The 12,137-nt window shown below is 49.9% G+C and overlaps 1 protein-coding gene across 1 annotated transcript in view; it reads left to right on the plus strand.

The window, feature by feature from the left end:
* tubgcp4 (tubulin gamma complex component 4) overlaps window positions 1-1,213 on the plus strand; it is a 39,050-nt gene extending 37,837 nt beyond the window's left edge. Inside the window, exon 18 of the mRNA XM_078429705.1 lies at window positions 925-1,213. Within this exon, the coding sequence (XP_078285831.1) occupies window positions 925-937 (13 nt within the window). The 3' untranslated portion in view covers window positions 938-1,213. The remainder of the gene's footprint in view (window positions 1-924) is intronic.
* Window positions 1,214-12,137: the final 10,924 nt, after the last annotated feature.

Below are 12,137 nucleotides of genomic sequence, written 5' to 3' on the forward strand. Positions count from 1 at the left end.
ATGGATGCTGGCTGCCTGATCTTCTAACAGCATTTCTCTGATCTACTTTTGGTCTTTCGACATCTGCGCTTTTTGTAGTTGGCTGAATGAAAGATTTGTTTCTCTACCGTACAAGCCCATGGGCTGTTAGATAACTGGGATTAACTGCAGTCTGCTAGAGTCCTGCACTGCAGTTGTACAGAACAGTAAACCCTCATTATAAACACATCCATTTGTAATGGATTTCGATTATAATGGACTGACCAACTGACTGCAGGTTTGTAGGTTAATTGGCTTGTTAAAATTGTAAAATGTTACTAAGTGTCAAAATGATCAAAATCCCTAGTGTGTGTAGGGGTTACTGATTGAGAATGATCTGCAATGATCACATTGAATGGCGGTGCTGGCTCGAAGGGTCGAATGGCCTCCTCCCGCACCTATAGTCTATTATCTATTGTGCATTGATAGTTTTGGTGTGCGAGGTGTGTAGGAAAATAACTGCAGATGCTGGTACAAATCGAAGGTATCACAAAATGCTGGAGTCACTCAGCAGGTCAGGCAGCAAAATGCTGGAGTAACTCAGTGGGTCAGGAAGCATCTTTGGAGAACATGGTGTAAGAATATAACTGCAGATGCTGGTACAAATCGAAGGTATCACAAAATCCTAGAGTCACTCAGCAGGTCAGGCAGCGTCTAGGAGAGAGGGAATGGGTGACGTTTCGGGTCGAGAAGAAGGGTCTCGTCCCGAAACGTCACCCATTCCCTTTCTCCTAGATGCTGCCTGACCCGCTGAGTTACTCCAGCATTGTGTGATACGAGGTGATCGCTGCTCGGCATTAACTCGAAGCCGAAGGGCCTGTTTCCGCGCTGTATCTCAAAACTAAACGAAAGTTAGGTTTACCACTGCAAACTTTGTCTCTGACCACGTCTTTCATTCTTTTTCAGTTTCGGCATCTGACCTGAGCCTCTGGAGGTGTCGGCTCCTCGCCTTCCCCGACAGGTCCGCAGTGCAGCTGACGGGTGTGAGTTTGTGTGTACGCAACCGTGCGGGCCACACCTGGGCCACCTGCGTGTATGTCTGGGGAAGCCGCTGCTCCCAGCTTCAACGGAGGGCACGGCTTCACATCGCAGTCTCTGCTCCTCCCGACAAACGGCCGGGACTGAGTCTCCTGACAGGATGCCACTGCCGATGAATGCAGGCCTGGAGTGGGCGCAGATGCCGGTTTACACCGATGATAGACACACAAAGCTGGAGTAGCTCAGCGGGACGGGCAGCATCTCTGGAGAGAAGGAATGGGTGACGTTTCGGGTCGAGACCCGAAGGGGCTCGACCCGAAACGTCGCCCATTCCTGAAGAGAGGGCCTGACCCGAAATGTCACCCATTCCTGTCTATCTTTGGTATAAGCCAGCATCTGCAGTTCCTTGGAGAGAATGAATGGGTGACGTTTCTGTCTATCTTTGGTATAAGCCAGCATCTGCAGTTCCTTGGAGAGAAGTAATGGGTGACGTTTCTGTCTATCTTTGGTATAAGCCAGCATCTGCAGTTCCTTGGAGAGAAGTAATGGGTGACGTTTCTGTCTATCTTTGGTATAAGCCAGCATCTGCAGTTCCTTGGAGAGAAGGAACGGGTGACATTTCGGGTCGAGACCCTCAGTCTGAAGAAGGGTCTTGTCCCGAAACGTCACCCACTCCTTCTCTCCAGAGATGCTGCCCGTCCCGCCGAGCTACTCCAGCTTTTTGTGCCCATCTGGAGTTTGTGTTCTCTGCCATTTCGCAAGCTCTGTGCCTGTGTGACTGCAGTTGCTCAGTCTGAACAATCTCTGTTCCCGCTCCTCTTGGGCTGCTGTCATCTCAAGCCTAAAGGACGACCATTGCCAGGTGAGGTGGGAGTGGACTGGGATGACGAGAACAAATAGATTGACTCTTCCCGTAGTTTCAGCCTCCTTTAACAATAGTGATTAGTCTGTCAAAGACCCTCAGTAAAATCCTCCTTGTGAAATCCCCATGCACCTTCCCCAAGCTTGGTTTGATGAATTGGGAATGCCTCCCCCCTTGTCCCTGTCCTAGGTGTGTGGGATTTGGAAAGGGCATGGTCTTAAATTAGACAATAGACAATAGGTGCAGGAGGAGGCCATTCGGCCCTTCCAGCCAGCACCGCCATTCAATGTGATCATGGCTGATCATTCTCAATCAGTACCCCGTTCCTGCCTTCTCCCCGTACCCCCTGACTCCGCTATCCTTGAGAGCTCTATCTAGCTCTCTCTTGAATACATTCAGAGAATTGGCCTCCACTGCCAAATTGAACCCATTGATGTCAGGGCTTTGTGCTGCTTCATAATGCGATCTGTCCCCAGTTTTCAAGGTGTCCTGTCACCCGCCCTGGGTGTTCAATGGAGTCTCCTCTATCCAGCTAACCTCCCCACTGCAATGAATTGTCCATCAAACGATGTTATCCTGACTTGGGAATCACATGCAACAGTTGAAGAGGGAAATGGGTGGAGTATCTCAATGCTCCTGGGTCCTAAGCCATAGGGCTTTGGGTCCAAACCAGAGAGTGGAGGGAGTGTTCCTTTCATTGGCACCGCTGTAAATGGCCGAGTGTGCGAGGTGTGAGAAAGTGATTTCGTGCCAGACCTCTCTGCACCCGAGTTCGCACGCTGTGGCATCCACTGGTTTGTCATGGTGGAGCAGCAGTAGAGTTGTTTCCTTGCAGCTCCAGACACCCGAGATCGATCCTGACTGCAGGGGCTGTCTGTGCAGTGTTTGTACGTTCTCCCCGTGACCCGCGTGGGTTTTCTCCGTGCGCTCCGGTTTCCTCCCACACTTCAAAGACGTGCAGGTCGGTAGGTGAATTGGCTTCGGTTAAAATTGAAAAGTTTCCCTAGTGTGTAAGGATAGTGTTAGTGTACGGGGTGATCTGGGCTGAAGGGCCCGTTTCCGCGCTGTATCTCTAAAGTCTAAAGTTCAGAGAAGCCCCTGACTTGGTGAGATTCCAGAGCTCACACACAGCCAACAGTCATTATTCCATTGTGTCAGAAGGAACTGCAGGTGCTGGTTTACACCGAAGATGGACACAAAATGCTGCAGAAACTCAGCAGGGCAGACAACATCGCTGGAGAGAAGGAATGGGTGACATTTTGGGTCAAGACCCTTCTTCATAGTCACCCATTCCTTCTCTCCAGAGATGCTGCCTGTCCTGCTGAGTTGGTGTCTTATCTTCACCATTATTCCATTTGCTGGTTCCTCTTATAATCCAATCCAGTGTTAAATCCATTGTTCCTACAGATGAAAGTGAAGCTATTGTATTTCTGTGTATGCCCATCCCATTTTGTAAGTACAGCTAAATAAAATGAAACTCGTGCTGCTATGAGAACCTTGTGTTAAACCAGCTAGTACACAGAAAAAGAGTCAATGTCCTTTTTTATGACTGGTACAGTCTACTAGCTCTTGCTAGTTCATAAATTCTAGGAGCAGAAGGCCATTCGGCCCATCAAAGTCTACTCCACCATTCAATCATGACTGATCTATCTTTTCCTCTCAACCCCATTCTCCTGCCTTCTCCCTATAACCCCTGACACCTGTACTAATCAAGAATCGGTCAATCTCTGCCGTAAAAATATCCATTGACTTGTCGTCTGTGGCAATGAATTCCCCACATTCACCACCCTCTGACCAAAGACGTTCCTTCTCATCCCCTTTCCAAAGGTACATCCTTTTATCCCGAGGATAAGGCGTCTGGTTCTAGCCTCTCCCACTAGCGGAAACAAGATTTCAAGATCAATTTATTGTCACGTGTACCAATTAAGGTACAGTGAAACTTGAGTTACCATACAGCCATACTAAGTAAAAAGCAACAAGACACACAGCCACATAAAATAAAATTTAACATAAACATCCTCCACAGCGGATTCCGCATTCCTCACTGTGAAGGGAGGTATTAAAAGATATTATAAGAAAATAACTGCAGATGCTGGTACAAATCGAAGGTATTTATTCACAAAATGTTGGAGTAACTCAGCAGGTCAGGCAGCATCTCAGGAGAGAAGGAATGGGCGACGTTTCGGGTCGAGACCCTTCTTCAGTCTGATGTCGGGGGGGGGCGGGACAAAGGAAGGATATAGGTGGAGACAGGAAGACAGTGGGAGATCTGGGAAGGAGGAGGGGAAGAGAGGGACAGAGGAACTATCTAAAGTTGGAGAAGTCAATGTTCATACCGCTGGGCTGCAAGCTGCCCAAGCGAAATATGAGGTGCTGTTCCTCCAATTTCCGGTGGGCCTCACTATGGCACTGGAGGAGGTAATAAAGTTCAATCAGCTTCCTCTTTGTGTTCGCCCGCGGTCGGGGCTGTTGAACATCCTCTCCACATCCACTCTATCCAGGCCACGCAGTAATAGTTCTGTGGGGCCTTTACCGTCTGCCTGCCTCTTGGTTATTGTCCCACATCCTAGGACAAGTCTTCCAGTGTTGTTCGCCCTCTGGTGTGATTCCTGTGTTCAGGTTCCTGGTGTGGGATTCTAAATCTCCACGACAGTTGCATTTCTGAAGACCCCAGAAGGCATGCAATGCTGAAATAAACTGCACTGTTGTTTGAGCTCAGGACTCACTGCAACCCTTAAACCAGCTGGAAGAAAGACACAAGATACTGCAGTAACTCAGCGGGACAGGCAGCATCTCTGGAGAGAAGGAATGGGTGACGTTTCGGGTCGAGATTGTGGAATACTCTGCCGCAGAAGGCAATGGAGGGCAATTCACTGGATGAATTTTAAAAAGAGTTAGATAAAGCTCTAGGGGCTAGCGGAATCAAGGGATACGGGGAGTAGGCAGGCATGGGTTACTGATTGTGGGTGATCAGCCATTAGCACAATGAATGGCGGTGCTGGCTCGAAGGGCCAAATGGTCTCCTGCACCTATTTTCTATGTCTTCAGACTGGTTAGGGATGAGGGAAACGAGAGATATAGACGATGATGTGGAGAGATAAAGAACAATGAATAAATGATATGCGCAAAAGTAACGACGATAAAGGAAACAGGCCATTGTTCGGTGTTTGTTGGGTGAAAACGAGAAGCTGGTGCGACTTGGGTTGGGGAGGGATGGAGAGAGAGGGAATGCCGGGGCTACCTGAAGTGAGAAATCTAATTCATACCACTGGGCTGCAAGCTGCCCAAGCGAAATATGAGGTGCTGTTCCTCCAATTTGCGTTTAGCCTCACTCTGACAATGGAGGAGACCTAGAACTGGCTCTGTGTGTGTGTGTGTGTAGGAAGGAACTGCAGATGCTGATTTAAACCGAAGAGAGACAAAAAAAGCTGGAGTAGCACAGCGGGACAGGCAGCATGTCCAACTTACTGAGTTCCTCCAGCTTTTTGTGTCTAAGTTTTGACTGGTTATTTGCCATCACATGTTCCAATCCTGTTGGAGTTACTGGTTAATAATGGATCTTCATTACATTTCAAAGCAACAGGCATAAATATAAAGGCTTAGAAATTTGACTTTTTTTCTTCTTCAGGTCTTTAGCTTTGACTTTCAATCTGATGGTACTGATGATGATGGGTCTGAAGAAGGGTCTCGACCCGAAACGTCACCCATTCCTTCTCTCCAGAGATGCTGCCTGACCCGCTGAGTTACTCCAGCATCATGTGTCTTTAAACCAGCATCTGCAGTTCCTTCATACGCTCCACATTGGTCTTGGTCTGTTGAGGGGATCTTATGGAGACATATAAAATTATAAAAGGACTGGACAAGCTAGATGCAGGAAAAATGTTCCCAATGTTGGGGGAAGTCCAGAACCAGGGGCCACACAGTCTTAGAATAAAGGGGAGGCCATTTAAAACTGAGGTGAGAAGGAACTTTTTCACCCAGAGAGTTGTGAATTTGTGGAATTCTCTGCCACAGAGGGCAGTGGAGGCCAAATCACTGGATGAATTTAAGAGAGAGTTAGATAGAGCTCTGGGGGCTAGTGAAATCAAGGGATATGAGGAGAAGTTGGGCACAGGTTACTGATTGTGGATGATCAGCCATGATCACAATGAATGGCGGTGCGTACAGGCTCGAATGGCCTCCTCCTGCACCTATTTTTTATGTACGATGCGTGGCACCAGGGATCGCTGTGAGACTGGCTACTGCTGCAGGAAGCTGTGGACCCGTGAATGACAACGTGCGAGAGAGGTTGTGGGCACAAGGAACTGCAGAGGAGTAACTCAGCGGGGTCGGACAACATGTGTGGAGAGAAGGACTGGGTCTCTGCTCTGGGGTTGGCGTGGGTTTTCACTGTCAAACGACGCCAGAGGTTTGGTTGTGCCATTGGCACCCTCACGCCCAGGTCCAATGTGCTCTGTGGGCGAGCTGTCCCAGGGTATATAAGGAGCGGCAGAGACAATAGACAATAGGTGCAGGAGGAGGCCATTCGGCCCTTCGAGCCAGCACCGCCATTCAATGTGATCATGGCTGATCATTCTCAATCAGTACCCCGTTCCTGCCTTCTCCCCATACCCCCTGACTCCGCTATCCTTAAGAGCTCTATCTAGCTCTCTCTTGAATCCCCTCTCATCCTTCTAAACTCCAGTGAATAGGACTTCACCCAGTCACATCAAGCAGCAGTTCTATGTTATCCCACTTTCTCCCTACACAATAAAGGCAATTTTCAGACGCCAATTAATGCCTAGAAACCCGTACGTAGGGGGAATCCGGAGCGCCCGGGGAAATCCCACAATGATAGGGATATTGCCAGGAATCGATATTGCAGGACCGGTTCATAGCAGCTATGGCCCTGGGGATGAAGCTGTTCCTGAGTCTGGAGGTGCGGGCGTAGAAGGCCTTGTATCGTCTGCCCGATGGTAGAAGTTCGAACAGACTGTTGCAGGGGTGTGAAGAGTCTTTGTGGATGCTGGTGGCTTTTCTGAGGCATCGTGTGTTGTAGATGCCCTCCAAGGCTGGTAGCTGTGTTCCGATGGTCCTCTGAGCTCTATGGACTACCCGCTGAAGAGCTTTACGACTTAATGCCATCTTTCCTATTGCAGGAACGTCGAAGCAGTGTTGGGTTGAACATGTTCTGGTGAATGTTTGGAATTCATTGTCACAGACGATGTCAAGGCCAAGTCATTGGGTATTTTTAAAGCAGAGATTGATAGATTGTTAATCAGTGCGGGTGTCAGGGAATATGGGGAGAAGGCAGGAGAATGGGGTTGAGAGGGAGAGATAGTTCAGCCATGATTGAATGGCGGAGTAGACTGGATGGGCCGAATGGCCTAATTCTGCTCATGTGAGAGACACAAAGTGCTGGAGGGACTCGGCGGGTCAGGCAGCAGCTCTGGAGAAAAGGAATAGGTGTCGGAGTCCCTCCTCCGACTTTGTATGTCTTTTAGTGTAGGAAAATAACTGCAGATGTTGGTACAAATCGAGACTCAGGTTCGATCCTGACTACGGGCGCCGTCTGTACGGAGTTTGTACGTTCTCCCCGTGACCTGCGTGGGTTTTCTCCGAGATCTTCGGTTTCCTCCCACACTCCAAAGACGTACAGGTTTGTAGGTTAATTGGCTGGGCAAATGTTTTTAAAAAATTGTCCCTAGTGCGTGTAGGATAGTGTTAATGTGCGGGGATCGCTGGGCGGCGCGGACCCGGTGGGCCGAAGGGCCTGTTTCCGCGCTGTATCTCTAAATCTAAAATCTAAGACTTCTCTATTAAATTGTCCCTTCAGTCTTTCCACCGCAGTCCCTGCTTCTGACACTTGATGGCAGCAACGCTACAACACAGCCTCTCTGACAACTACCTGACCTGGGTTCTTGTCCATAGATTGGCCATGGGTTCTTAGTGCCTTAGATTGAAGGTGAAACACAGTGTAGATACAGTAACCGAAGGTATCACAAAATGCTGGAGTAACTCAGCAGGTCAGGCAGCATCTCAGGAGAGAAGGAATGGGCGACGTTTCGGGTAGAGACCCTTCTTCAGACTGATGTCAGGGGGGCGGGACAAAGATGGGATGTATTTGGAGACAGGGAGAACTGGGAAGGGGGAGGGGAAGAGAGGGACAGAGGAACTATCTAAAGTTGGAGAAGTCGATGTTCATACCGCTGGGCTGCAAGCTGCCCAAGTGAAATATGAGGTGCTGTTCCTCCAATTTCCGGTGGGCCTCACTATGGCACTGGAGGAGGCCCATGACAGAAAGGTTAGACTGGGAGTGGGAGGGGGAGTTGAAGTGCTCAGCCACCGGGAGATCAGGTTGGTTAAGGCGGACTGAGCGAAGGTGTTGAGCGAAACGATCGCCGAGCCTGCGTTTGGTCTCGGCGATGTAGAGAAGTTGACATCCGGAACAGATGCTGCCTGACCCGCTGAGATACTCCAGCTGTTTGGAATAAGTGGCCTTCACAGCCTTCTGTGGCAAAGAATTCCACAGATTCACCACCCTCTGACTAAAGAAGTTCCTCCTCGTCTCCTTCTAAAGGAAGATGAGAGGGGATCTTATCGAAACGTATAAGATTATTAAGGGGTTGGACACGTTAGAGGCAGGAAACATGTTCCCAATGTTGGGGGAGTCCAGAACAAGGGGCCACAGTTTAAGAATAAGGGGTAGGCCATTTAGAACGGAGATGAGGAAAAACTTTTTCAGTCAGAGAGTTTTGAATCTGTGGAATTCTCTGCCTCAGAAGGCAGTGGAGGCCAATTCTCTGAATGTATTCAAGAGAGAGCTGGATAGAGCTCTTAAGGATAGCAGAGTCAGTGGGTATGGGGAGAAGGCAGGAATGGGGTACTGATTGAGAATGATCAGCCATGATCACATTGAATGGTGGTGCTGGCTCGAAGGGCTGAATGGCCTCCTCCTGCACCTATTGTCTATAAGAACATCCTTTATTTCTAATGGGAGATCAATAGCCTGGACTCTGTGGGCTGAAGGGCCTGCTTCCATGCTTAATCTCTAAACTAAAAAAATATATAATTTATTTTGACCTTGGGGAGAGCAATTGCCTCAGGAAGCTATGATTAGTCCATAGGATTCCTCTCCGGTGCATCTGTAGAAATTGCGGAGAGTTATTGGGCAATGTGTCACATTTCCTTAGTTTACTGAGGAAGGAGAGGTGTTTATTGGGCGCCACGGTGGCGCAGCGGTAGAGTTGCTGCCTTACAGCGAATGCAGCGCCGGAGACTCAGGTTCCATCCCGACTACGGGCGCCGTCTGTACGGAGTTTGTACGTTCTCCCCGTGACCTGCGTGGGTTTTCTCCGAGATCTTCGGTTTCCTCCCACACTCCAAAGACGTGCAGGTGTGTAGGTTAATTGACTGGGTAAATGTAAAGATTGTCCCTAGTGGGTGTAGGATAGTGTTAGTGTGCGGGGATCGCTGGGCGGCGCGGACCCGGTGGGCCGAAGGGCCTGTTTCTGCGCTGTATCTCTAAAATCTAAAAAAATCTAGAATCAGGAACGTAGGGTTGAGGTGAGAGGGGAGAGATTTAATAGGAAACTGAGAGGCAACTTGTCCACTGAGCTTATCCAACGAGCCGCACAGCCTTTAATCAGGGTCCCGACCTGAAAGGACACCTATCCATGTTCTCCAGAGATGCTGCCTGACCCGCTGAGTTACTCCGGCACTCTGTGAAACGTCACCTATCCATGTTCTCCAGAGATGCTGCCTGACCCGCTGAGTTACTCCAGCACTCTGTGAAACGTCACCTATCCATGTTCTCCACAGATGCTGCCTGACCCGCTGAGTTACTCCAGCACTCTGTGAAACGCCACCTATCCATATTCTCCACAGATGCTGCCTGACCCGCTGAGTTACACCAGCACTTGGTGTCATTTTTTGGAGGAAATAGTTGCGGCCGGTACTATACTATAACGGCATTTAAAATAGATTTGGGCAGGTTCGTGTGTAGGAAAGAACTGCAGATGCTGGTTTAAATTGAAGATAGACACAAAATGCTGGAGTAACTCAGCGGGTCAGGCAGCATCTCTGGAGAGAAGGGATGGGTGACGTTTTGGGTCGAGACCCTTCTTCACGGTCAGGAAGGGTTTACAAGTTCACAATTTTTAGGAGTAGAATTAGGCCATTCGGCCCATCGAGTTTACTGCGCCATTCAATCATGTTTTGGAGGGATACGGGCCAAGCAAGGACAAATGGGACTAGCTTGGATGAGGCAACTTGGCCGGCATGAATGAGTCAGGCTGAAGGGCCTATTTCTGTAGGAAGGAACTGCATGTGCCGGTTTAAACCAAAGATAGACACAAAATGCTGGAGTAACTCAGCAGGTCAGGCAGCATCTCTGGAGAGAAGGAATGGGTGATGTTTCGGGTCGAGCCCCGAAGGGGCTCGACCCGAAACGTCACCCATTCCTGAAGAGAGGGCCTGACCCGAAATGTCACCCTCGTTCATTATGTAATGTTTCTGTTCTGCATCACTCCAACTCTATGCATTTTATCACTGGTTAGGGCCAGAATGGACGTGATGGGCCAAAGAGTCTGTTTCTATGCTGCATGACTCGATAGAAGAGCCAGCATTTGCACGATTATCTTGTGAAGTAAGGCTGCAAGTGGCAATGGAGGTACAGCCTCTGTCTCACACCGCCAGAGACCCGGGTTCCATCCTGAACTCGGGTGCTGTCTATGTGGAGTTTGCACGTTCTCCCCGTGACCTGCGTGGGTTTTCTCCGGGCGCTCCGGTTTCCTCCCACGTCCCCAAGACGTACAGGGTTTGTAGGTTAAGTGGGTCTCGACCCGAAACGTCGCCCATTCCTTCTCTCCTTTCAAGGATGCATTCAAGAGAGAGCTGGATAGAGCTCTTAAGGATAGCGGAGTGAGGGGGTACGGGGAGAAGGCAGGAACGGGGTACTGATTGAGAATGATCAGCCATGATCGCATTGAATGGCGGTGCTGGCTCGAAGGGCTGAATGGCCTACTCCTGCACCTATTGTCTATTGTCCTGAGATGCTGCCTGACCCGCTGAGTTACTCCAGCATTTTGTGAATAAATACCAGGGTTAGTAGGTTAATTGGCCCTCTGTAAAATTGCTCTGTGTGTGTGTGTGTGTGTGTAGGGAGTGGATGAGCAAGTGGGATAACATAGAACGAGTGTGATCGCTGGTCAGCTTGTACTCGCTGGAATTTAGAAGATTGAGGGGGGATCTTATAGAAACTTACAAAATTCTTAAGGGGTTGGACAGGCTAGATGCAGGAAGATTGTTCCCGATGTTGGGGAAGTCCAGAACCAGGGGTCACAGTTTAAGGATAAGGGGGAAGTCTTTTAGGACCGAGATGAGAAAGTTTTTTTTCACACAGAGTGGTGAATCTGTGGAATTCTCTGCCACAGAAGGTAGTTGAGGCCAGTTCATTGGCTATATTTAAGAGGGAGTTAGATGTGGCCCTTGTGGCTAAAGGGATCAGGGGGTATGGAGAGAAGGGAGGTACGGGATACTGAGTTGGATGATCAGCCATGATTGTATTGAATGGCGGTGCGTACAGGGTCGAAGGGCCGAATGGCCTACTCCTGCACCTATTTTCTATGTTTCTATGTAAAATTGAAGAGGCAAATGAGATGGGTGGGCAGGGACAAGGCCAGGGACATGGCCAAGGGGCAAGGCCAGGGACAAGGGGCAAGGCCAGGGACATGGCCAAGGCCAGGGACATGGTCAGGGACAAGGCCAAGGGGCAAGGCCAAGGGACAAGGCCAAGGGGCAAGGCCAAGGGGCAAGGCCAGGGACAAGGCCAAGGGACAAGGCCAAGGGACAAGGCCAAGGGGCAAGGCCAGGGACAAGGCCAAGGACAAGGGGCAAGGCCAGGGACAAGTCCAAGGGGCAAGGCCAGGGGGCAAGGCCAAGGGGCAAGGCCAGGGACAAGGCCAAGGGGCAAGGCCAGGGACAAGGCCAAGGGGCAAGGCCAAGGGGCAAGGCCAGGGACAAGGCCAAGGGGCAAGGCCAAGGGGCAAGGCCAAGGACAAGGGGCATGGCCAGGGACAAGGCCAAGGGGCATGGCCAAGGGGCAAGGCCAAGGGGCATGGCCAGGGACAAGGCCAAGGACAAGGGGCATGGCCAGGGACAAGGCCAGGCAGTGAGTGGGTGGCACAGGGCTGTGGAAACACTGAAGATGGGACAGCTGGAACCTATAAAACGCAGGCAGTTTATATAAAAAATTAAATAAAAGACTTAAAACCGACAAAAAGGGGCTGCAAACCCAGTT

The sequence above is a fragment of the Rhinoraja longicauda genome, chromosome 38 (assembly GCF_053455715.1).
Source record: "Rhinoraja longicauda isolate Sanriku21f chromosome 38, sRhiLon1.1, whole genome shotgun sequence".
Taxonomy (NCBI): Eukaryota; Metazoa; Chordata; class Chondrichthyes; order Rajiformes; family Arhynchobatidae; genus Rhinoraja; species Rhinoraja longicauda.